The sequence below is a fragment of the Cyphellophora attinorum genome, assembly GCF_001299255.1.
Source record: "Cyphellophora attinorum strain CBS 131958 chromosome Unknown Contig1, whole genome shotgun sequence".
In the NCBI taxonomy this organism is placed as follows: domain Eukaryota; kingdom Fungi; phylum Ascomycota; class Eurotiomycetes; order Chaetothyriales; family Cyphellophoraceae; genus Cyphellophora; species Cyphellophora attinorum.
Window position 1 is genome coordinate 1093545 of NW_017253229.1, and position 24875 is coordinate 1118419.

A 24875-nucleotide genomic window follows, 5' to 3' on the forward strand; every position below is an offset into this window, starting at 1 on the left:
GATCTTGAACGACTTCCGTGCCAAAGAAGGTGCCAACGTGCTTTTGATGACACTTGGGACAGGTGCAGTAGGGTGCGCAAATTCGATCCATAACCTCACCTGCCGCACCTGATGTATCACTAACGACAGACCCCCGACAGACTTAATTTAGCCATTGCGTCGCGTGTGTATTTATTGGAGCCTCAATGGAACCCGTCCATTGAATCGCAGGCGATCGGGAGAGCGTTGCGACTCGGACAGACAGCTCAGGTTGTTATCGTGCGATACATCATGAAAGCGACTGTTGAAGAGGTACGTCCACTGCATCAATGCTGTTTCGTCTTGAGCAATGCTAAACTTTGGCAGAAAAATGTTTGGTCATATCAGAAAAGAAAGATTGCCCTTGCAAGTGGTGGTTTCGGTCATGATGATAGATTCCAAGCTTTGGTGGTAAGAGCACAACGCCGTGGTAACGCTGTAACCACCGCTGACAGCACGTAGGATTTGTTTGACCTTGACAGGGCTCGAGTCCCGCGAGAAGTTCAGTCGTAGGATCTCAGTATCTCCCACCAATCGGTTCAGTCTCGTCGGTAGTCTGAGATGATGTCGTGAGCGATGAAGCAAAGTGTTTTAGAATATACTCGAATTAATGACCTTCCCCCGCTGCTCCATGCAACAGAGATGTCTACCTTCTGGAGTGGAGGGCGACATGTAGTACTCGAGGGTGTGGGCGATGGAGTCGAGATCATAGGTGGTGTGACTGTCACGCCTAGTCAAAGGATGAGCCTGTACACTGTAGAGCGGCATGAGAGCGGAGTGATGAAGAGCCTGGAGGAAGTCGTGTACAGTTGAACATCGACTTCCCGGCAGTGTTCTCATTGCGCCTAGGTCAGAGGTCAACCGGCTTCGCGTAAGTACTCGCCTGCTCCGCGATCAACTACATCATAGAGTTGCGATGACATTCAAGAGGATTAAAGGACCAAAGGTGGACCGGAAACAGAGCTCAGAAGCCGTGACCATCAAAGCAAAGCCTGCACGAAGGGGCATCCATGGACTTCCGAGCAGGTCATTCCATAGAAGGAAGCTCGCATTCCACTTTTGGAGATCTACCGACTTCCATCGGTCACGCAGTGCGCTTGACTCTGGTGCGCTCCCATCATTAAGTCCCGGTCACATAGCCTGTAATTTCAGGCCACGCCGTCACCTCACTCTGACCTGAAATCCAGCATCATCTGGGTCGACCTGGACACTGTTCAGGCGTTCCGCCTCGTCGACGAGACCATCGTCACCAGTCGTCCGCGTTCGCAACCTCCCGAACCCATCTTACGGTGTGCAATACAGTTCCTCGGCACCTGCTTGCGCGGTACTCCGGGTGCGTGCCTGCGGTATCAGACGAGGCTCACTGGTCCTACAAAGCTACCACTAGCTCGTTGTGCGAAGTAGGGAAGACGCAAGGGACAACCAACGAAGGGCGAAAGGCTTTTGGTGAAAGAAGATCCAGACTGCCCAAAAGGAGGGACTCGGAACCGCGGGAGTACAGACACGAAGCTGTCCTATACGGGCTTGACGTTCAGCTCGCAAATCCCTGCTACTACTGAAGAGGTCATCGCACTTATTTCAGGGGACGCCACGAACGAGAACCAGGGTTTTTGAGACACCACACGGCAATGGCGATCCTAACCTCACCCCTCCTGATCCGCTCACACGCTCTCACTCTCCTCACGCTATCCTACTACCTCATCACATCACCATCCACAATCCTCTCCTCCTCCGCTCTTACCCTCCTCGGCCAATCCATGCGTCTTCCCCCAGCAGCATTCCAGCCCTACCGCAACACTCTCACACAAGCCTACAGCGTGGTCACGCCGGCGACACACGAGCTATGCGGTCTGCTGGGACTAGTGTTGGGCGTGATGGCACTGGGGGAGCTGTTGTGGGCTGGCGGCTTGGGTGTAGGGGAGACGTTGCGGTACGAGGAGGGAAGCCAGAGCGGGTTTGGAGTCAAGCGGGTCAGTAGGGAGCGGAAGGGCGAGGATTTGGCTGTCTTGAGTGCTGCGCAAGGGAGCTGGATGGGGCAAGCGGTGCTGAGAGTAGGGCTGGAAGGGTTGCTGTGTATCTGGAGCTATCTTGTTTGGGGCGATCGGGATCTACTGGGGCTTTCGGGTGGGAAGTCGCGCAATCGTGGTGCGACGGGCGATGGAAGTCTGCGGATGGTGTTGGGCAATCAGGTGGTGTTCACGCTCGCGCTGCTGGATATGCTATTCTGGGGTTGGGTGTGGACGGTGATTAGGGAGGAGAGGAGGGAGGTGCTGAGAGGAGTGCAGCAGTGGAGGGAAGAGGGGGTAGGTGAGGAGGAAAGGGACGAGTGAAGAGCACGAAAGATCAGAACTTTTAGATCACCGTTGTTAAGCATCAGTCCCGTTCAATGCTTACGGTTGCACTACTGCAACGATTGACTTGCTTCAATCCTGCGAGAAGTACGTTGACGAATCGCTCTGAGCAGTGATCCGGCCACGGCCGTGCTCGGTGCAGGGGCCCAGGCCACATGCTTTGCTGACCTTTGCCAGCGCCTAGTCGCAATGCGATGCTAGATCGGCTGTTGCTGCCTCTCTGGCAATTGCACTACCCTTTGGCAGTAGACGGATCTATGATATGGCTCGATTAACATAGTATATGGTTTGCCTCAAGCATGTGGCCAGGCAGTGGCTGAAGTGCAGTCCTGGATGACTTCCGAGTGGTTCTTTTTTGTTCTTCTGATAGACCTGTCAACTTGTCAATGTATCCGGCCACAACCTTGATATCAATGTCGGCAATAATTCGTGCTTGGCTTCTCAAGGAGTGCACCAAAGGCTTCGCCTCAAACAGGTGGCTTGAGCGCGAACCTGTGGCTGCGGGAAAGCGGACGGCTGTTATGATTGATGGGTCCAGCGTTCGAAGTCATGGAGTTGTTGCTACTCGGTGTGAACGCGGCTTGTGAGAGCCAAGTCCCGTACAGCACACTATTCGCGATCATCACAGTTGGACAGAACGACCTGCCTGTCCTGGATGCTAAGAGGTGGAACATGAACCTCTTTCTGGACGTCTGACGACGCGTTCAAACCTTGAGTTGTGGTGTACGTGATTCCGCTACAGACGCTTTGGGCCTTTGAGCAGCACCAAGCAATTGGTACTGCCCCTTATCCGGCGGGATTCGCGGTCCCAAACTTACTGGCTTCTTTACATTGGGGACCACGAAACTTTGTGGTGCGGAAAGTTGCGCCTTCTCGGCATCAGTTGCTCGTTCGCTGGATGACGCCCGGGTACACTGCCCAATGTGCCGGGAACATTGAGTGAGTACCTGTTGCATTCGAAACCGACTTCGTCCACGATGGAGCTATACACTCGGTCGCCACTCACCGTCTGCTATGAGCAGTGTTGAATGAACAGGTTGCCAAGTTCTGATCGCCAGGAACGCCGTCACTGCGGAAGGACCGCGCTGAACTAGCGCAGTCAACGTTGACGCATGGCGTCCGAGAACACGAACCAGAGAGTTCGAAATCTCCTTGGAGTAATGTCCACTGTGTCTTGACTGGCCCAATTCTGAATTAATTCACTGTTTTTCATGCATCTCAAGATTTGAGATCACGTTCGATTCAAGTCACGTTGATTCCTTATTCTGGAGGACGCTGAGGAACGACATTCCCGGAGGTCGCAAGAACATCGCTGCCGAATTCCATCGCGTATCAGCAGATCCTTGCTCCCACATTGCTCGTCTGGCCGTTTTGTTTCAATGTTTCATCTCGACAAAAAGCTCAGACGAGATGAGAGAATGGGCAAAAGGGTGCTAAGCGATAGGCTCACGGGAGAAAGATGAGATGGGACCGGGATATTGGGTCAACTGGAGAGCAAGAACCCCTGTCTTGGAACAGGGGGCAATCACAAGCCGGACCGTGACGATGCTGGTGAGCCGCAGATCTCCTGACCATAGCTCAAGTTCTTTGCTCGTGCGATTCATACTCAAGATCTTGTTGTTGTCTCAGTTGAGGAATCGGTCACAATCATACCGCACTTCCTTCTGGTGACTATCAACAACACCAGAGCGTCGTACTGCTGGCTTGGCGAGATCAAGCGCTTTCGGGAGATTGTGGCCGTCTGGCCTTCGGTGCATCGTGTCAAACAGAGCAACGCCAACAAGAACTGCAGTGGCAGGGTTCATGCGAGTAGCGTGAGACTAGAGCCCGGGGTGGCTAGAGGTGGTCGCATTAGTGGCAGAAGTGGAAAATACTCCTAAAATCTATCTTGCAATTTCGTACCCACTGCTCCCACCACCGCCGTCAGTCGCAACTGACTGGTTGCTTACCACCTGAGACCCTCGTCGTCGTCAACATCTTTAGCATTCTTTCACACGGCCAGTGTGTCCTGAATCTGAAGTCAAGCCCGGTCAGAGTGACTTGAGAGATTCTTAGGGAAGGATCACTCTGGATAATACGAAGTTCTTCTGCTGTACCTTCCGTGGAATACCTGGTCCTCCGCAATTGTCATGCTAATGCCTGTCCCCTGGTCGACGCATCACACCTGCCGCCACGTTGCTGCGCTGACGGCATAAGCATCTGCATTTCGATACCGACGCTGTCGCACACCTCACGGCCCGTCGCAGTACCAGCGTTGCACACACCAATTGACAGCCAGTCCCTTTCGCATCACTACTACCGTACTACGACACGCGACGCTTCGCGATCGGACGACGCTATACAGACCGATCTCAGTCAACCAGGATCTATCGCAATCACGAAGCAGGAAAGGCAAATGATGTTAATATAGACATCACATACCTGTAGTTCGCCTTATTTGAAAGTCTGCTGGGGAGCACGCAGCATCGTCATGTCGCTCCCACGGCCAACCGCAGGCCCACCTGCATCACCGCTGCCCCCCATTCCTCAACCGCGATCCACTTCAGCGCGGAAGAGCCTGCCTACAGCAACACAAAAAACGTTCAAGACACCCACACGGCCCTCAGCACTCCCCACACCGCAATCCGCATCGACATCAGACCTTCCCCGCGCGTCTTCGTCAGTCGGACGAGCATCTGGCATACCTTCTGCCAAGCCGGTCAGGAAGGTGACGAGCATCGGTTCATTTCCTGTCCCACCAACGCCCGGATCGCGACCCACATCGCAGGATTCGAGCAACGACAACATCAAGAAGCGCACCTCAGATGCCAGCATCACAAGCTTGACCAAGAGCAAGAAACTACCACGAGTCAGCACAGCCAGCAACTCCAGCTATCGGTCGACATCGCATACCCAGAGCCTTTTCAACGCACACAACGACATCAAGTCTGCCTCCGTGCCCAATCACCGCATATCCGACGCGCCTTCAAGTCTTCACTCACCACCACAAAGTCGCAGCTCGTCCGCTCAGGGTTCGTACTCGACCTCCGCCACAACGATTGAAGAAGATGGAGACGAGGGTCGCGGCCGACCGAAAGAGGTAGACGATGCCGCTGCAGAGAAGGCGTTCGGCGGGAAAGGTAAAGAGTCAAAAGGCAATGTGCTTGTCAGCGTCAGGGTCCGACCTGATGTTGGCGCGCAAGAGAAGTCTGATGGCGAAGGCGAATGGATGGTAGACGGTCGAAGGTCCTTGATCGCATACAGAGGCAAAGAAGGCGGCGATTATCACTACGATAACGTCTTCGGTACCTACGACGACAATTCGAGGGTGTACGACTCCATTGCGAAGCGGCTGGTCAGACGAGTTATGGAAGGCTACCATGGCACTGTTTTTGCATATGGCATGACCGGAACTGGCAAGACATTTTCTATGCAAGGAACCATGTCAAGCCTGGTGTCATTCCATTGGCCATCACCGACATCTTTTCTTACATCCGCGAAACACCACAACGGGAGTTCTTGCTCCGAGTCAGCTACCTCGAGATCTACAATGAGAAGATACACGACCTTCTTGCAGCTCCTGCTGGCGGAGTTGGTCCAGGGAATCAGCAAGAAGAGATTAAATTGCGAGAAGATCCGAAACGGGGTGTCTACGCAACACCTCTGAAGGAAGAGATTGTGCAAAGTCCTACCCAGCTCCTCCGAGTCATCCACCGAGGCGATCTCGCTCGACGTACGGGCACTACGCAATGGAATGCTCGAAGTTCACGAAGTCATGCTGTTGTACAAATCGTTGTCGAAAGCCGAGAACGTGTTGGTGGCCCCGGTTCGATCTCAGATGGCAAACGAGTAGGCATGCTACCAGGTGGCGTGCGAGTATCGACGCTCAGCTTGATTGATTTGGCTGGCTCAGAACGTGCTGCCGAGGACAAGGAGCGGCGTACTGAAGGTGCTCACATCAACAAGTCTCTTCTCACGCTTGGTTCTGTTGTAAGCAAGCTGTCTGGTACGAAAGACAAGCAGGGCAATCTAATTGACAAAGACGGCAAGCATCTGCCATATCGTGACAGCAAGCTTACCCGGCTCTTGCAAGGCGCCCTTTCGGGCAACTCGCTGGTATCGATTCTTTGCACGATTCAACTGGGATCTCACGGCAGTGTGGCATCGGCGCAGCATCACACAGGAGAAACGATAAACACACTGAAGTTTGCGGCGAGAGCGAAGAACAATATCGTCAGCCATGCCAAGCGAGCAGTCGAAGACGCGGGCGTCAACGCCGGTCTCTTAGAACGATACAAAGCTGAAATCCAGAATCTGAGATCGCAACTGGACAAACAGCAGCAGAAGAGTGAAGAAAAGGAGGAGCAGCAAATCGAGAAAGAGGCCGAGCAGCGTCACGAGGAGCAGATGCTGGAAATGCAACTTGCTCGCACTGCCTTGAAAGAGCGGATCGAGCACTTGAATCGTCTCATTCTGTGCTCGAAGTCGACAGGCGTCAACAGCGGCGCGGTGTCGTCATTAGGCATGCACTCTCGTCTCTCTGCCGACCAGACGGAGTTGACAGGAAGCCGCTCGCTGCGATCATCAGCCAGCCATTCAACGCTCGGCGCAACTCCCACATTTACTCGTCAGCCGTCGATGCAGTCCATCGGTGGCGGCGTGCGTATCTCGGGACACCTAGCTGCTGCGTACTCAGCACTTGCAGAGGACGAAGATGACCAGTCAGGTGCTTATGGTGATGGGCTTGCTTCTCTGCAGGCACAGAATCGTGCTCTCCAAGGTGATCTGCAGGATAAGAATCGATACATTGCGACGCTTGAGAAACGGCTCTTGCAAGCAAGACGGTCAAGCCATTCTCGAGTTTCAATGGCTTTCAACAAAGGCAATGAGCCGGACGAGACCGTGCGGCAACTCGAGGCCAAGGACGCACAGATTGCGGATCTACAACGTACAGTCGCTGCCCTTCGATCTGCAGTGCGGAAACGGGAGACGGCCGAGCTTACGCCTGACATGCTCCAACTCGAGAACAAAAGCAACAAGCCAGTGGAGAACAATCGTGGAAGCAGTGGTAGCGGCTCCAACAGTATGCAGAGCAAGCGAACTTCGGCCGACTCTGAAACTCCACGATCACCGACAGGAACGAAAAGTCCATTGAGCTTACTGTCACCGAAAAAGGACGTCGACAATCGACGGCGGTCCGTGGATGAAATGTCGAAGATGCTGGACGAGCTGATCCAAGACAAGGTCGAAAGTGGTCACCTTATCAAGGGAAAGACAGGCTCAGTCCGAGCTCCACCTCGGACAGCATCTCGACAACACTCGAAGAGAAATTCGAGTACGCCCTCGCTGGGCATGGCGTCGATGGCTGCCTCGCTCAGGGACTCGACTGTACCTGAGATCGTTGCAGAGCCAGAGGGCATGAGTCCAGTCTAAGCACACTCTGGATTCCGCCCACGCTATTGTATGAATAATGACACTTCAAGCGATTTCCAGCGCTTCCCAAGAACGGGTCAGAGTCCGCACAGAACGGACTCGGTGGCTATTATGCCATTGGCGACACATACATTCTATTTATCTCATTTGGGTCCGATTCAAGGATATGGGTGTCAGAGAAGCGCACAGCCTGTGGCCATTCACAACAATTTCTTATGTTAGGAGGTTGCTTTACTCATCACATTAGAATGATTCGAATAATGGCGGGCATGATTGGCAACAATCGTAAAGCTGATCACAGCGAACTGGAGGTGGAAGAAGGAGCATATGGTCAAGCTCACTGCGAGGGACTGAGTCGAAGATAGAAGTCTCAATTCGTGTACTAAATATATTCCCATGAGACCACAATGAGTACCTCCTCGACCACCTCCCTTGAGCTTGGAAGTCTCTCAGACGTTCAGAGATTCGTACGATGGTTCAAAACATGTTCTAGAGCTTATAGTGTTGCAGGCATGGAACAACATGCGCCCGCCTCCTTTCTGGCCGGAAGCCCAACTGCACGCAGCTCAGTGGACCGGAAGTCGTCCATGTTTCAGGCTAACGGCAGAAGCGAGCCAGTCATGGCGGTTTGTGCCTGGGGCGGGCTGGGAAGGCCCTTCCGCTAAACATGTCTCTACAGGGATGCATGCTTCTTTAGACCTCTCCGCAATGTTTCATATTCTTCTTCGCGCTCGAAAAATGGCATTTCTTGAGTCTTGTCCGCCTCTTTCATGGACACACCCTGCGTCATAGTCTCACGGCGGGCTGCGAGATCTACGACGACAACTCCGCCAACAGATCCGACCCCGTCGATGTCTTCTCTCCCAATGGTCACGAGAACTTCTTCTTGAGTCCAGCAAGTCCCCTGCAGCTTGACATGCATATTCGTCGATATCTTCAGGAGAATCCAGTCTGCTCCAGCCCAGCCCGATTTCGAAGACAATGGTCGGACACACGAACCACACTCTCTTCTCTTTATGATCGATCCATGTTCCAAATACCAATTTGTTTGTGTGCCTGGCATTTGAATTTAGACTGCCACAACGTCGAAACCCCTCCTTTGCAGCTGGACTCACCGGTCGTTCTTGTATAGCTCTCGTATTGTCAGGCGGGTGTCCTTCACTGGAAGACTCGTCAGGCTTACACGACTTCTGTACGACAATCGATTCACTTACATATGGCAAAGTATAGACTCTTGAGCTGCTGAGCACCAAAAGCCTGCGACTGTGGACGCTGGAATTGACGTCTGTCCCTCAGCTTTGCACAGGTCTCCACAACAGCACTATTTTGCAACTCGATGTCTAAGTAGGACACGACTTTTTGAATGAGAGCCAGCAAGTCCAGTCGGGCGAAAGATAACGACAAGATGCTGCTCTCAAGCAGAGCCCAGCCGCCACGGCCTCTGAAGGACTTCACGAGACTTACCGGCAAGTCAAACCTTTCGGTGAAACAGTTCTTGCTACACAGTCCGTTACCTTCGCCAGCTTTGCCGGCTCTTGTGCCTCGACATGGCAAGAAGCCTCCGCCATTCAATTCCAGACGAGCGCTGCGGATCTTGGCCTGGCTGGTTCTGCTGGTCACCGCGTATACATTGCTATCTTCGTTATTATCTTGGACACGAGGATCTAGTGTCCATCGGTTATCAACCTTACCATATCTGACGTCTTCGGGTAAGGCGTATCAGATAGTGGCCGACAGCGAACTGCCAGACTATCCTACACCTGTAGGCGTGGTTGATAAGTATGGCAAGAAGAAATGGACAATATCCATTCCAGAAAAGCTAGGCTTCCCGCTCAAAGCGGCAGATTATGCTGATATCTGCTCCCACGTCCCGGAGGTCGCGAACCAAATATCTTCGAAACCTATGGAAAATACATTTCTGGATGTAGCTGAAGCCCAGAAGCAGGGCCTTCTGCCAGCAGCCCGCCCCGAGACCAAATCATCGACTCTGCCGGTCTGCACCAGATCGTTGACATACGTGTTGGATGCAACCGATGCTGGTCTGGGTTCTGCTCTAATGGGTGTGTGGATCTCATATGCGCTGGCCAAGCAGGATGGTCGGGCTTTCTTTCTCGACGACACTCAATTCGGCTACGGGAGATGGGATTCGTTCTTCAAGCAACCTCCGAAACCATCTTGCCGACCACCTCCACCATCACAACGCCTACCGTGTCCTTTCCAAGCCAGACACCTTGTCGTCTCAGCTGCCACCTTCCCGTGGGCCTTGGGCGCGGACTTCAGGGCCAGGCACACCACGGCTGACATCTTCAGACTCGCCCGCCAAGGCTACGAAGCACTCTTTCATCTGCCTTCAAAAGACGCAGCAGACGTATCTCAACGCCTAGCAGAGCTGCGAGGCGATGATGCCTCGAACCCACAGAAAACAGTCGGCATCCACCTCCGCCGTGGAGACCGCCACCCTTTCACCCTCGCCTACTCACAGGCCTATCTGCCACCCACCATGTATCTCGACGCCGCCTCGCAACTCGCTGACACCATTGCCAGTGAGAACGGCGTAGAGGACCCCCTCGAAATTACCACCGTCCTCGCAACAGACGATCCGGATATGTACACGCACCCATCCTCTGCAATGTCGCACCTCCCACGTGCTCAAGCGCGCATTACGCTCGCCTCGAAGCATACCCTTCCAAACTCACACGCCTCCTCCGTCGGCTGGGAGGGCGGCTTCTACCCGGCTCTCTTTTTTAGTCTCGGCCTTCCGCCTGAAGTCGAGTGGCAGAAGCGGATCAACTCGCCGCTGCCGTCACGTATGGTCGCGGAACTGGGCGAGGAGGATAGGCTCGAGCGCGACTATAGGATCCAGCCAACGCAGGAGGCGGAGAAGATGAGGGGACTGATCGGGCGGGCTTATTTGCTTGATCTAGCAGTGCTGGGTGGAGTGGGCAGGGATGGCGGAGTTGTATGTGCGGTGAGCAGTATGACTTGTCGATTGTTGGCGGTAATGGTGGGTGATCAGGGTGAGGGAAAGAGAATGGGTGATGGGAGGTGGATGAACATTGAGAAGGGCTATGCTTGGCGGACGTTCGACGTTTGATCTACCCGATGTCTCCGACAACACCACAATACTAGCCGGGCCTCGAGCGAATGGAGGAAATGAGAACGTTGCCTGGCGGAACTGACTGGGCAGACCATCTGGTAAGGGCACCAGTCGATGAATACCATCCGCTGAAGATCCACCTCGGGTACCAGGAATCAACAGTCCACTCGGTCTGGAACAACGAGTGGTCACGAGCTCGGCCGCGAGGATATGCATCAATTCAAAACGCATGCGAGACTCGATGGCTGACCGTGAGATGGTTCCGAACCGTGTCAGGAGCATGCAGACTGCCAAAGACGATCATATGAGGCAGCAGACTTCGGAAAGCCCGACCAACGCACAGACACGAGACAAGGACCACAGGAGCTATTTAAGAAACAGCTCTTTTGCCAAAGGTCGTCATGAACGGCCACGGCAAGTCTAACGAGCGACACGACACCCGAGAATCAGAACAGCGTTGCGTTATAGAATCCATGCATTACAGAGTATATATACCCCAACTACCAGCATTCGCTTTACGAACGACGACACACGATTTACAGCAACGGCATAAGCAAGCATGGCGGAGTGAGGTCCCGAACGAAGAAAGAAAGAAGCATATATCAAGAGCAAGGTATCCCGCTAGCGAGCAGACGTACTTGGGTAGATACCTCAGCTTGACAGAGAAGAAAGGAAGCAACCGCATTGATGAATTTTGAGCACTTCTATCAGGATTATCTGGTCCCTCCCTCCCTCCTCTCTGTTCCCGAGAAGAAGGTGCCCATCACTTGATCTATCACGTCTAGTCTATATGAGGTGGCGTCCAGGTCATGCTTTCGGTTCTGTAGGCTGGCTGCCACCAGTTCGCCACAGTAGGTCGACGCGGCAGTTTAGCAAAACCGTCGCGATGCGTCATCCTGACGGCACAGCCTGCCTAGGCGTGAGAACATGATCCGGGTGGTCCTTTGCGTTCCTTGCCGAGGTGCCTACCCGGCCCAGCAGCTTTGACTCCCGTTGCTCTGTGACCGTAATCACAGCCACGAGCCTTCCGTCTGCAACTTTCGAACCTGTCCGCTTAGCACACATACATCACGGTACCTCATTCTATCACCGTTCATCATACACCGAACTCCTCCTTCAATATCCTTATCGTATCACTCGGATCCTTGACCGCATGTCCGATCGTCCTCTTGTCATTGTAGATCTCCCAATCATTCCCACCCTCAAAGGCCTTGTCCCCGAAGAAGTGTATCTTCTTGTACTCAATCCCAGAAATCTCCTTCTCCTTCTCAATATACTGCAGACAGTACGTCTTATCCCAGCCTGTAGGGAAGACGTCGAAAGAAATCTGACCGCCTATCGAGAACCTATTTCGCACACGTGTGTCAGTAACAGCAGTTTCAGAGCCGGGGGACCTGATAAACTCACGTCAACCCAGAATCCGGAAACTCCTCCTTAATCGCCGCGATCATCTTCTCCCGACATTTACTCTCCTTATCCCACTTCTCAAACTCATCCCTCTCCTCCTTACTCGCATTCCTCCCCACGGGAGATACATTCACCATCCCATTCCGAAACTCCACAAACGTGCCCCTCATCGCCGGCAACCCCTCGATCCCTGCAATGTACCGGAGCAGAAACCTCACCAACTTCTGATACTTCTCCTCGCCGATCCACCCGATGAAGCTCTGGCTGGCCAAGGGCTTACCCAATCGGTAAGCGGTGAGGCCGTTCTCCGAGAAGCAGAAGTCGAAGAGCGAGGTGACTGGCACATTAGGGGTGGAGAGTTGTTCTTCTTGTTTGGGGAGGTTGGAGCCGCCGACGAAGCCGATGGCGCATTTGTGGCGGAGGGCGGCGAGAGTCTGGAGCATTTCGGGCGAGGCATGGAGGCGGGCGGGGCTGAGTGTGCCATCGACGTCGAAGAGGCAGATTGTGTCCTTGAGGGGACGGGCTTCGAGAGGAGAGAAGAGCTCCGCCATGGTGTTGACTCTGTGCAGTAATCGCTATTTCAGAGGGCGATATCCTGAGGGAAGGCTGGAGAATAGAGAGTGGAGTAGACGACGGCCTTGAAGAAGCCCTGCCTCTGTGAATAGTCTCGAGGACGAGATGTCGATTCAATTATTTATTTCTCGAAGGAGGGGAAGGGATATTCAGGAACGGATTGTCCGCAGTGGGGTTTAGTAACTGCGAGCTGGGGTCAGGGCACACCCAATGAACACAGCACGGGTGTTTTCTCGGAAGGTGAACTAGTCCGAGAGCTGCAGTCTCCCCGTCCGGGTGCCCGGTGGATTACATCGAGCCTCAGTCTCGTAGTGTCGACATCTAAGTGTCTGCCATTATCAGACTGACCAAGGCCAACACTTCAGAAGGAGTAGAGACATATGTCCTCGACTCGGGCGCACTCTCTCGCTCGTAGGGATGCAATCAGCCTCAAGACCGAGTTTCATACAATCACTCCTCCCTCGGCTCGCCAGCCTTGCTGCCGGCTCTCCCCCGTCTCTCTTACTCTCACAAGCAAGGTCTCAACCTCCGCCCAGACTCTCATGCCATCCCCATCGTTCGTCATTGGCAGCCAAAGGAAGTCCAACAGCAGCGCCCTCAGCTTCAGCCAAGACTCAATACCCAGCTTCCGTAAGCATCTCGCCAATGCAGCAGCATACCATATACTATCCGGCATCTCAGACGCAGCGATGGCGCCCATGCATAAGATCCAAGCTGTAATCGGCTGGGGTTGCGCTGAAATGACCTCACCATCATGCATAGCGCCTTGCTCAAGCGCTTCATATGCCTCACGGATTCGTTTGGACAGCCGTGCGAATGGCGCCTCCACCAGGGGAAACACACAGGTGAAACTGTATATGGCTGCAGCCAGTAAAGCCAGGCTAATGAGGTCGTTGTTTCCTGACTCTATCGGACATCCGCATACTGACCCCAACAAGCCCATCAGTCGGTGCTGCACGTAGCCACGTAATTCGCCAATCACTGCTAGGTTTTCACTAACTTTACGTCTCTCAACGTAGTCGTCGACGTGAAGCGTATATAGCGCCAGGTGCTCAAGGGCGAGCCACACCGCTGATGATTCCGTAGATCGAGCTGGTGTCGCGAGTCGCGGAAATATGTCGAACCCTCGAGTGAGCTTTCGGAGAGGGTGGTTGCTCCTTCGAGCTTTCATCAATACAGAGTCGATTTTAATGCCAAGGTATGGAATGTATTCCAGTGCTGGAGACTCGAGAGTGCGGCAAGCGTGAATGAGAGAACCACTTATATTGTGTTAGTGTCGAGCTCCTTCTTCGTGGGGAAGGAGTGGGCTTACTACGACATGATAGATGCAAGACCAGGCAGAGTCAGATCATGAAGGCCTCCACGCGTGGCCACCAATCGACTGAGAGCTTCCACATGGACTGACACCTTTCCAATTGGACCACGAAGTATGTTGAGAAGTCTCAAAGAGTCCAACGGACCCTGTTTCGGGTGTGCTAAATGTGAGATTGGCGAGTCTAGCTGGCTCCTCGGCTGGTGGTATGCAAGAGCTAGCACGGAAAGCAGTGTGCTGTCGGCGCTCACTGTATCGGCATCTCTGAGATCCTCATTGATGGCCACGAGAGCCTTCGAGTAGTACACAGCTGCTATCCGACGTGCTCGGGCTCCTTCCACTCCGCCCAACTCCGCATCCCGTACGTTCTGAATGAATATCCGCGAGACGAATGCAGTCGCGAAGCGGTGATCGTGCGCATCCAGTGCATTGATTCCGGGCTAGCGATATCGTTCGTGCTACTAGGGAAGAATTGTGCCAGATGTTGCTGATCTATCACCTGTTAGTTGCATCAATACAGCCATTGACAGGGTAGTGATGAGGTCGTAGGGACCACGAACATCTGTTGAGCATGCTCCATGCCTCGTCCCTCGATACTAGGTCTGTAGAATCATGCACAGGTAACGATGGTGGCATGGTGCTGTTTGGCAGAGCAAGTGCGTCGTCTGAACTGGTGGAGGCATCAAATTTCGGCAAGCTGCTCGCTCTGTGCGAATGAAGTCGCCAAATGAAGGCTTGAGCAGCTGTTGGCTTGCCAGCCTGCCGAGAAGGCTTTGTGTACTCTGTGCTCGACGTCTTAGACGCCTTTTCCGCGTACTTTGTTCGCGCAGTGAGTCGAAGACAGGAGAACTCTGTCTGCTCTGATCGTATCGAAGCTGTTTCGAAGAAGCCTGGAGTATCGACCAGAGCTTCCGCCATCACGAATGCATCCGAGTCATGGGCGAGATCCGCGAATCTCATGGGATCTGGATGTGGCTGGTTGTGCTCTTGCTGTGCTTGAGATTCCGCATCTGATCGATATCGCGTAGGTTTCACGGTGTCCGTCCTAGGCCTTTCTTCAACAAAATCATTGCCACCAGAGCTTGGAACCATCTGCCTTTGCGCCCGAAGAACACGTTGAACATGTGAACCAATCGCGGTCCGACGGCCTTGACCGTGAAGCTTTTGGCCATCTTCTTGCACAAAGAGAAGTGGAATAGCTTGCCTTGTAACCAAAGTATTCGCGCTGGCTGCGGTCCCTGCCCCGTGTCGGGCGACCGGACTATGGTCTTGACACATGACGGCATCAAGAAGCCCTCTACATCAGCTGAACTATGTTCATGCTCCCGGAGTCGGTCCGCCATCGTGATCAGCAGGTGGTTGCACTATATAACTTACCAACATGTAGTGAACATACTTGTGGGTATCGGTGGTCGTTGGGCCCGTCTTGCTCGTGTGTCAGCCATCAAGTGCTCCTTCCCCAAGCAATCCCGCATTGTCAAACCGTCCACACACATCGTAAGGACTGCAGTCAGGGTCTGTCTGTGAGTCTGGGCTGTGATGCCAAGCCAAAGACCATCAGCCTCGCTTAGGTAAAGGACCAACTGTTGTGGGAAAGCGGATGGATACTCGATGGCGTTTTCGGCCGCTGCAGGGCGTCTGTTGAGTCGTAATATACTCGCCAATCGTCCGTGAGGGGACTCGTGCTCAGAACCCATATGCAGGTGTCTGGAAGAGAATACGAGATGTCGGCCGACATTCTCAGGTGGTTGCCCAAATTGGGCTTAGACAAATCCCGTTACACATCAAGCGACGGAAACGCAATCGAATGCATTGACGCTCGTGCAGGATGTAGCGGGTGGCGAGGATATTGTGTCCAAGCTCGAAATTTGGCCAACCCGATGTTATAGTATGCCATCCGCTGTCATGCTTCTAGGAACGCCCCATCTGTTGTCAAATGCTTGCGTCATGGCTAACAGCGATTGGATGTCTTCCCTTTCTGTATTACTGCTGGGCACGTTGAGATTCTGGAGATGGTCCAGCGCCTCTTGCATACTATAAAAAGCAGTTATTGGGATAATGGCGATGTTTTCCACGAGGTCCATGTGATTCCTGGCAACATTTGCTATCATCCTCACAGCCGTCTGGTACGTCCGTCCGGACTTGATCGCTTGCTGCAACAAGACGCTTTCAGGTGCAGTCTCTCGCTGCATCAGCTTCAGAATGCCTTTGTGGAGCATGAAGAGTGTCCTGCAGAGTCAGCACAAGACAATCGAATGTGCCTGTATTACTTGCCTGATACCAACAGCGTTAGCTCCACAATGATGTCCTGGCGTTCTGTACTCCTGCATCACATCTTTCAAGAAAGATTGGATCTTCTCATCCAATAAGTCAAGAGATCTGATTGTTTCACTAATTGCGCCTTCCAAGCTCATGTAGCGCATTACTTGCTGGAGGCACATCGATGCTTGCAGAAAGCGGTGGAAGCCATCTCCCCGAAAGGCCTTCATTGCCGCTTGGACAGAAGGTTCGAAGTTCGTCGCTGTGAGCAATACCGGATCCAGTTGGTTCTGAGCATGAGAAGGGGGTAGATCGATTTCATTCCAGTGTGGGGAACTAGCAAGGTCGATTTGCAGCTGTTGGGTTGCCTCAAGTGTGATCAATCTGCTTCTTCGTCAGTAGGTGGAAGTATCGAGATGAACACAAGTACTTTACATGTGCATAATGACAAGGCCACGTGAAGTGTTATACATTTCAGCCTTCTCAAGCTCTTGTGCTTCGGTCGATTGCGACATTGCCAATGTTGTAGTGCTCCGCAAGATCTGATGCATATTGCCTGCAGTGCGGACTGTGATGTATGCGAGCTCTGGCCGCTTTATAGCAAGTTCGTAAGTTGCAAGGAGGATGCCCGACTGCACCAAGCTGGCGGTCACAGGCATGTGAACCATAGCTTCAGCATACAAGCCTCTGGTCAGTGTATAGATGCTGGATGGAACCGAATGTTCATATTGGACACACGACCCTGACGTCGATTTGTCAAGTACAGAAATCGCTAAAAGGAGCATGAGCTTGTCTATCCTTGTAGCGGCGTTGTGCAAGGAGACCTGACTGGAGGACAGTTGCCAGGGCGGCACGATTGGTAGCCAGCAGTGCACACTCTGAAAGAACTCGTCCCTTAGCTGCAGAGGAGTACGTCCGATCTGCTCTAGGGCAGCCAAAACTCTGGTTCTGAAGGTCGTCGATGGGGCCTTGCCTGGTGCAGAAATCTCAGACGTTGTATCTGTCCGTTCGGAAGACGATTGCGGAGAGTCGATGTTATCAGCACTCGGTCGCGACTTCCCACGGTTGCGATACACGCAACGCACTTTCTTCCTCGAGCAGGCGCTACAGGTCGGCAATTTCCTGTCGCAGCCTTTCTTGTTGATACGGCAGGCACGGCATACATTGATAGTGCGCTGGTAATTTGGCCCCTCGGCCATTGTGCTGTTCAACACTTTCGAGACCGCTGTCAGCCCTACCGTCTCACGTGTCGCAGCCTCAGATCATTGACAACGGCAAGATTTCTCCTTGGTCCTAGTGTCGCCTGGCAGTCACGGCCTCGAGAGGCCAGTCACGCCACTTGAAGTGCGTCGCAATGACTTGTGCAAGCCATCTCGTATTGGACAACAATAGAGTCCACGTACCTCTCGCTGCTTCTAGCAAGATCCGGGCTCGTGCCTGCTGCTGTAGAAACAGCGTGATGCCTAAAATAAGCTCAACGTTCCAAGTCCTCATGAGAATCAGTCGCCTAGGTACATTACGAAGGAGCGCAAGGACTGAACCTTGGAAACATGTCCTCTTGGCGGAGCTCTTCGCCTATTTTCCCATCCTCTCCCTTCTTCGCTCTGTGCAACATGGGCTGAGTCAGTCTGCATTTTGGGACGACTGTCCATGCTCCTTCGCGCGTAGCAGTGGAGACGTCGCAACTCATGAAGCCGTGCTTTGTCACGAACGTGAACCAATCGTATTGCAAGTCATGCATGACTTCCCTTTTCGTCCCTTTTTGGGTGAGACACCAGTATATGAGTATGCCAGCCTTCTAAATCTCCAGAACTTGTGCGTTGTTCTTCTCGGGCTTGGTAGGTATCATCGAAGCCGACGAAGATGGCTACCGACAAAAATCATCAAGACCGGGCAAATAATCATCTAGATGTCGAACACGATGCCGTCTTCCTCCAGAAAGTCAACGGCGGTACCGGACCAGCGACGAGCCCCTCGCAGCCTACAGACGTCCCAGAGCGAGGCTTCCGGCGAACTGTCCACAACTTCACTCCGTCGTAGGTGCAATCCCATCTGTGTGAGACAACCACAGTGACGATACCAAGATGGTTCATCATAACCATGAGCACGGGCATCTGCGCGATCCTGCTCAAGCAGATGCCACCACCTTACGATGCAGACTGGCTACGAATACTGGCAGACGTCTTCTTTGTCTTCAACATCTCCTTGTTTCTGCTCTTCTCCGTGATCACAGTCATCAGATACATCTGGTACCCACATATCTGGCACCGCGTGGTTCGACATCCTCATCAGAGTCTATTCCTTGCTTGCTTCCCTGTCGGACTCGCAACAATCATCAACATGATCGCCCTGGTCTGCGCACCAGCCTGGGGCCAAGGATGGGCGGTCTTCGCATGGGTATTGTGGTGGATTGTCCTGGTGCTGGCTCTCGGAACGTGCTTCCACCTAACCTTCACCATGTATGTCTTCCGAAGTCCTCCCCACGAGCAGCTCTTCTCAACGATACCATACTAACGCGATGTCAACAGAATGACGCACCGAAGACACGATCTCGGCGAAATGAGCGCCCTCTATCTAATACCCATCGTCGCCGTCGTTATCGTAGCCACCTCGGGCTCTCTAGTCGCGACAGCGATCCCAGGCCGTGAGAACAAACTCTGGACGCTCTACATAAGCTACATCCTCTGGGGTCTGGGCTCGCCACTGTCTTGGATCATCCTGACGCTCTATTTCCTCCGACTGGCAACCTACACGCCGCTGAAGAGGGAGGTCATCGTGTCTCTTCTGCTTCCAATCGGTCCTCTGGGCCTGGAAGGGTTCAGCCTCATCACACTCAGCAAAGTGGCCCAGGAACTCTTCCTTGAAGTCCACGCCTTTCCGCACTCTTCGCCCGAAGCTGGAAGCATCATCACATCAGTCAGTATCTTGCTAGGCCTTCTGTTCTGGGGTTTTGCTTTGGTATGGTTCGTCATTGCAGTCATGATGCTTGCGGTCTCAGGAGGGTTTCCATTCAACATGGGTTGGTGGGGATTCATTTTCCCTGTTGGTACGTCCAGTCCATCCTGAGGAATACTGTTACGCGCATGTATTGACCGCGACAGGCGTCTTCACCCTTCTAACCGGCGCCCTCGGCACGTCCCTTGAGTCCAAGTTCATGAAGATACTCACCTGTATTCTCACCGCGATCTGCATCGTCATGTGGCTAGTCGTGGCTGCTGGAACGATCTACCGCTCCTTCACGATGGAGATGTTCTACTCGCCTTGCCTAGGTACGAACTTGTACGCAAAAGGAAGAGCAGGCGCCGCTGAACGACAAGCGGAGGGCAAGAGCACTGGCGCGGCGAAGAATGGAGCGGACGAGGAGGCGATCAATCCTAGTGAGACAACTATGGTGGCGCAGGACTCTGAGGAGGCAAAGTTGAGGTAGCCGAAGATGAGTGAGAGTGTTTGGTCCACTTCCGACAAACCGAACGGCGTAGCCGAAGAGGCAGAGGACGATGTTGAAAAAGCTGTCTCGGCATGACTGCTGCCTGGAAAGACAGTGCTTCAGCCATGCTCGCTGGGTGCTCACGACTTCGACAGCAGCCACCCTTAGGTCCCGCCCGAAGAGCACGAATTGGAAGCCGAAGCCGCACTTAACAGTGAGAAAGACCAAAGCAATACTTGTCGAAATGTCTCCTTGATGAGTGGACCTAAACTTGGGTATCTAAATCTCTGCGACGGATCAGTGACCTCGTCTCCGATGCAACGCCATCTATGCTCACAAACAACCAAATCAAACGCTCACATCCATGCGAGCCAACTGTAAGCTGTCCGAATCTCCAATCCAAGGTCCGCCCAGGCCGTGACATGCAGTACAAATACATCGTATCTTCAGTTCGAATCTCTCAAGCCATCCCACCAGCCCCAGGCTTCATGCCCTTCACACTCTTCCACTCAATGCCCCATGCAAAGACGCTTATCGCTGCCAGCGCTACCGCGGCATACCATGTTTGCGTCAACGCGGTATTGTATGCGACCTGTACGCCCGCCAGCTGATCCTGCGGAATGGCATTCGCCAAACTCGTCGCGCCCACATGCAAGATGATGTCCGGATTCACACCCTTGGCTTCAACGACAATCTCCTTGATCAGCTGGTTATTGAACACATTCTGCGCGACCGACACGAACAGCGCTCCGCCAAAAGTCTGCGAGAACATGACCAGCGCCGTGCCCGTGGGGATATCGCGCAACGGCAGGACTGTCTGTACTGTGATCAGGCTTGCTGCATGCCGAAGCCAACTCCCAGACCGTAGAGAACCTGGTAGCCAATCCATTCGGCGTGGCCAGTATTGGTCTCCCATGTGGTGATGATGCCGGCGCCGATGGACATCAAGATAGTCGAGACGTAGATGAAGGGTGCGTAGTAGCCGACGACGGTGGTGCCGACGCCCGAGATTACGTTGGCGATGACAAGGGCGAGGATCATGGGTAAGCACATTATACCGCTCTTGAAAGCGGAGACGCCTTTGATAGCTTGGAACCAGATTGGGAGCTGAACGGACCGTTAGTGTGAGGGCTTGGTAGTAAGTGAGCGGTACGTACCCAGTAGACAAGAATGAAGAATGATCCTCCCAAGCAGAAAGCAAACCACGTAGCCGAAGCCACGGAGCGCTGGGACACAATGCGCCAAGGAACTGTAGCGTTATCCTTCATGTAATATTGGATGTAAAGCCAGACGAGAGTCAACAGGCCGAATAGAACCAGACATAGGATGATCCGCCAGTTCGACCATGGATACTTGCTGCCGCCCCATTGCAGCGCGAGCAGACAGACCACGATATCAATGATGAAGACGGTAGTACCTGGCAGATCCAGCTGTCGAGCACGGGTTGGCCAGAAGGGAACGCTCGCTTCGTTCTTACGCTGTGGTGAGTGGAAGAAGAACCAGATCACGGCCAAGGTCACTGCGCCAAGCGGCAGGTTGATGTAGAAGCACCACCGCCAGGAAACGTGGTCAGTGAAGACACCGCCCAGGAGAGGACCTGCAACCGAAGCAATGCCGTACATCGCGCCGACTATTCCTGTATAGATCGGGCGTTTCTCCAACGGAACAGTGTAAGCGATGATGACAAGCGAGCCGCTGAAGATGCCTGCTGAGCCAACTCCAGCGATGGCTCGACCTACGATCAAAGCCGGACTGTTGGGTGCTGCACCACACAGTGCTGAGCCGATCTCAAAGATGACGATGGAGACGATGTAGACCGTCTTGATTGAGTAAAAGGTGTAGAGTCTGCCAAAGAAGAGTTGAAGGGCACATGTCGTCAATAGGTAGGCCGAGCCATACCAGCCGATATCACCCAATGCATTGAAGCGGTCGGTGATCTTAGGTATGGCAGTCGCGATGATCGTGTTGTCCAGCGCCACTAGGAAGACAGCTAAACACAAGGCAAGTGTGATGACCGCGAACTTAAGTCCCGTAGGATATTCAATGTCATCCTCCTCCCCATCTGGCGTTGTGTCTTCGTTCTTTTCGGGGTCTGCATGGTCTGAGCTGGCTCGGGCAGGATCGACTGCTACCGCAGGCTGTGCTTTCTTCTCATTCTCGGAGTCGGATGTGGCAGAGAGGGAGTGGTGGTCGGATGGAGGCTGATCTTGTTTGTCGAGATTGGTCTGTGAGTGATTCTCGCTGGGTGCGACTGTCGTTGCGCCAGACTTGAGATGTGCCTCGCTTGGGTCCATGTCTGCGGCAATGGACGCCTAAGATCTGGTCACACAGATACGAGGATGACTTGTGAGCCGCGAGTGTAAGGTGCTGACAAGATCCGGGGTACAGCGAGGGCGCGGGTACTTTATTCACTCTACCCTGCTTGCTCGTTCTTGCGAAGCTTTAGGGTTCAACGCTCGACGTCAATGTCGTCTAGATGACAAAGGTCAAATATGTAGGGCCGTGAAAGATTAATGAAAGAGCCTGGCGAGAGAAGTATTTGAAGCCGTTGGAGCAGACTGGCTTGTCTAATAGTACAGAAATTTACCACCTCCTTCACCCGATTACGAGAGTAAAGCAAACAAGATGGATTGTTGTCCTGATGTTCACGGACACGGACGAAAATGCTGCCATAGCGTATTGAGTCGAGTAACTCGGGCCCTCAGAGAATGCTCAAGGACCGAGACTAGGTTTACTGCACCCACAAGGGCCCAATCACTCGTACTGCTTTCGATTCTCCCGACTTCACGATCCATAGATCCACCCCGGCGGGAGCCACTGCATTGACTGTATCCTTGGATCGCCTTGGCTATCCATTATGAGAACCACATCACACTGTGAGATTGCGTCGACGGCACCCATGCTGGTCGCGACTGTCAAGGCAATGGTCTCTACAACGATTTTCTATCGATTACACGCACATGCTGCCACGTGCGCTATGGGAGATCTCGGAAATTCCAGGTCCTGGATAGAATGCCCGGCGCAGGGGGTGTGATAGAGGCTTTGGATAGGCGAGATCGCCCCGATCCACTCGGCTGGTTGTAATTCCGGCAACCGATTTTCAGACAGAAAAGGACAATTACTCCTTTCGTTTGGTGTCCGACACCACACAGAAGACTTTGTCCACTGCAGGAATTGCGTTCAGCCAGGGGTAGACAATATCTGCTCAATGACACACTATTCGACTTAGAGAATTGCAGCAGCCTGCGTCAAAGTCCACCGATGTGAGCAAAGAAGAACGCCACCACATCGTACCAGAAACGGCACTGCTGGTCTTACGCAGATAGTGTACTCGATTCAGAGCCACATGGACATCTTCCCAGGTTTGGTACGGTTGAAGCGCCCAGCGATCCAGCGCCCACGCCGGTACGTGTTCGTTTCGAGTGCATTTAGGCAACAACATTCTACGGTGCGCAATCCCATGTGAACCTCACGTCGACGCTATCCTTTGGCATCAAGTGAGCATGCTCGTTTTCGTTCTCCTGCATCGAAGCCCTCGAGCATACCTCTCACATCAGATGGATAGATGTTCTATGCATGGACTCTAGCAGAGATCATCAAGTCAAATACTGGCAAGCTCAACACGAGGTCGAATTTACGATATCGGACTTAAGGTAGGCGCAAACCGGCAATCGCGTCGTGGCTCGCAGTGCTCCCATCACGGCTTGACCCTATTCACAACATGCTACCGGTCGACATCAGTCAGACACGTCTGCACAGGTTGTCTCTTCCCTGGCAACGCGCCTGTGATGAAAGATGTCATGAACAAGAGGAGACTAGGCCAACTGCGAGTCAACGCACTCCTCTCGACATTACCAGTCGTTGTGACTAAGCCGATTGCGTTCCAACGAACCCATGGCATGACCTGGCATCACTTCATAGTAACTTGCACCTCACCGCTGGTCCCCAACCGAACAGGGCAAGGCGGCAGCATCCATACCACAAGAAGGTAGCTACCCAGCTGATGGCCTCTGCCCTTTCAGCATCTTCAAAGCACTCGACGAAGTCGTTCCGCAAACAGAGCAGAGGGAACGAATATTGAAGCAGACAAGTACGCGGTATTCGAGCAAACGTAGGCACAGCAGGGTTCGAACGAGCTGTCATCTCCAGTACGCCATCCAACTGCATCCCCGGAGTCTCTGGTCAACACAGCACCTCTCACTTCATCAACCGCTCCTGCCCCACCCAAGCAGCCAACGCCCCCCTCAAACCCCACTTGCCCTCCCTCCACTCATTCTTGGCCAGTCTCTTGTCTCGTCCCCTCATCCCACATGTGTTCCTTCCGTTCCCGCCCAATCTCGTACTCTCCAGCGCCATGATCTCCCTAACCAAAGCCGTGCGGTGAAGCTTCGCCAGACGTCTCTGCGGACCCAATCCACAGCAGCCACGGCCAGCGGCTCGGGCGGCTTGTTGGGCATCGTGCAAGACGATCGTTGACTCGACAAAGCAGTCGATGGTGGGAGAGATGCTGGGGTGGGTGGAGTAGCGTTGGAGGAGAGGGTGGGATTTGAGGAGGTGCGCACGGAGTTCTTTTGTCGAGTTGGCTGCGTTGTCGGCTCCTGTGGCCATGACAGCGTTTGGGTTTGGGGTGTATGCTGGAGGCTCATCCCGATCGGTGTCAGGCTTAATTTCCCATTGGAGGTCGGTAAGATTCTTTGTGTCTTGCAAGGACAGCTCGCGGACCATGCCGTCCAGGTCGTAATATCCTGGTGCTGACTGAGGGGCCGCTGCCGAGATGGCGTCTTTGTCTCTGGGCCTGCTGTATGCAGCTGGGATGATTTGCTCCGGGTATTGTTGTTGCGATGATAGTGGAGTGAGCCTGCCTGGAACTCCAGCTTGTTTGCTGCGCTTATGCTCTTCCATAGCAGTGATGGCAGCCGCGCCAGCCATGGCGAGGAGAGAGGTGCGCTGCGCTCGACGGCTGCGACACATTGTGCGTGTGGTCGTTTGTGAGCTCTCTACGGGGGCCTTGCGTATGTC

The 24875-nt window shown here is 53.5% G+C and overlaps 9 protein-coding genes across 9 annotated transcripts; 4 read left to right on the plus strand and 5 right to left on the minus strand.

Moving 5' to 3' along the window:
• Positions 1-1646: 1646 nt before the first annotated feature.
• On the plus strand, positions 1647-2348 carry AB675_642 (uncharacterized protein; the record flags this gene model as incomplete). The annotated part of the gene is made up of 1 exon (XM_018146721.1): positions 1647-2348. The coding sequence occupies one exon, from the start codon at positions 1647-1649 to the stop codon at positions 2346-2348; it is 702 nt and encodes a 233-aa protein (XP_018005823.1).
• A 2491-nt stretch (positions 2349-4839) lies between these two features.
• AB675_643 (Kinesin-related protein 11) lies at positions 4840-7781 on the plus strand (the record flags this gene model as incomplete). The annotated part of the gene is made up of 2 exons (XM_018146732.1): positions 4840-5736; positions 5799-7781. 2 exons carry the CDS (start codon positions 4840-4842, stop codon positions 7779-7781), a joined length of 2880 nt encoding a protein of 959 aa, XP_018005379.1.
• A 1405-nt stretch (positions 7782-9186) lies between these two features.
• AB675_644 (uncharacterized protein) lies at positions 9187-10875 on the plus strand (the record flags this gene model as incomplete). Its single annotated transcript, XM_018146743.1, has 1 exon — positions 9187-10875. One exon carries the CDS (start codon positions 9187-9189, stop codon positions 10873-10875), a length of 1689 nt encoding a protein of 562 aa, XP_018005727.1.
• A 1099-nt stretch (positions 10876-11974) lies between these two features.
• Positions 11975-12836, minus strand: AB675_645 (Phosphomannomutase; the record flags this gene model as incomplete). The annotated part of the gene is made up of 2 exons (XM_018146754.1): positions 11975-12224; positions 12286-12836. The coding sequence occupies 2 exons, from the start codon at positions 12834-12836 to the stop codon at positions 11975-11977; spliced, it is 801 nt and encodes a 266-aa protein (XP_018006010.1).
• A 464-nt stretch (positions 12837-13300) lies between these two features.
• AB675_646 (uncharacterized protein) lies at positions 13301-15088 on the minus strand (the record flags this gene model as incomplete). The annotated part of the gene is made up of 3 exons (XM_018146765.1): positions 13301-14117; positions 14171-14610; positions 14768-15088. 3 exons carry the CDS (start codon positions 15086-15088, stop codon positions 13301-13303), a joined length of 1578 nt encoding a protein of 525 aa, XP_018005449.1.
• Positions 15089-16053: 965 nt separating this feature from the next.
• On the minus strand, positions 16054-17088 carry AB675_647 (uncharacterized protein; the record flags this gene model as incomplete). Its single annotated transcript, XM_018146775.1, has 3 exons — positions 16054-16399; positions 16493-16813; positions 16865-17088. 3 exons carry the CDS (start codon positions 17086-17088, stop codon positions 16054-16056), a joined length of 891 nt encoding a protein of 296 aa, XP_018005734.1.
• Positions 17089-18292: 1204 nt separating this feature from the next.
• AB675_648 (Sulfite efflux pump SSU1) lies at positions 18293-19856 on the plus strand (the record flags this gene model as incomplete). Its single annotated transcript, XM_018146785.1, has 4 exons — positions 18293-18465; positions 18514-18888; positions 18958-19475; positions 19531-19856. The coding sequence occupies 4 exons, from the start codon at positions 18293-18295 to the stop codon at positions 19854-19856; spliced, it is 1392 nt and encodes a 463-aa protein (XP_018006036.1).
• A 460-nt stretch (positions 19857-20316) lies between these two features.
• AB675_649 (putative HC-toxin efflux carrier TOXA) lies at positions 20317-22150 on the minus strand (the record flags this gene model as incomplete). Its single annotated transcript, XM_018146796.1, has 3 exons — positions 20317-20673; positions 20730-20963; positions 21014-22150. 3 exons carry the CDS (start codon positions 22148-22150, stop codon positions 20317-20319), a joined length of 1728 nt encoding a protein of 575 aa, XP_018005653.1.
• A 1903-nt stretch (positions 22151-24053) lies between these two features.
• On the minus strand, positions 24054-24785 carry AB675_650 (uncharacterized protein; the record flags this gene model as incomplete). Its single annotated transcript, XM_018146807.1, has 1 exon — positions 24054-24785. The coding sequence occupies one exon, from the start codon at positions 24783-24785 to the stop codon at positions 24054-24056; it is 732 nt and encodes a 243-aa protein (XP_018005850.1).
• Positions 24786-24875: the final 90 nt, after the last annotated feature.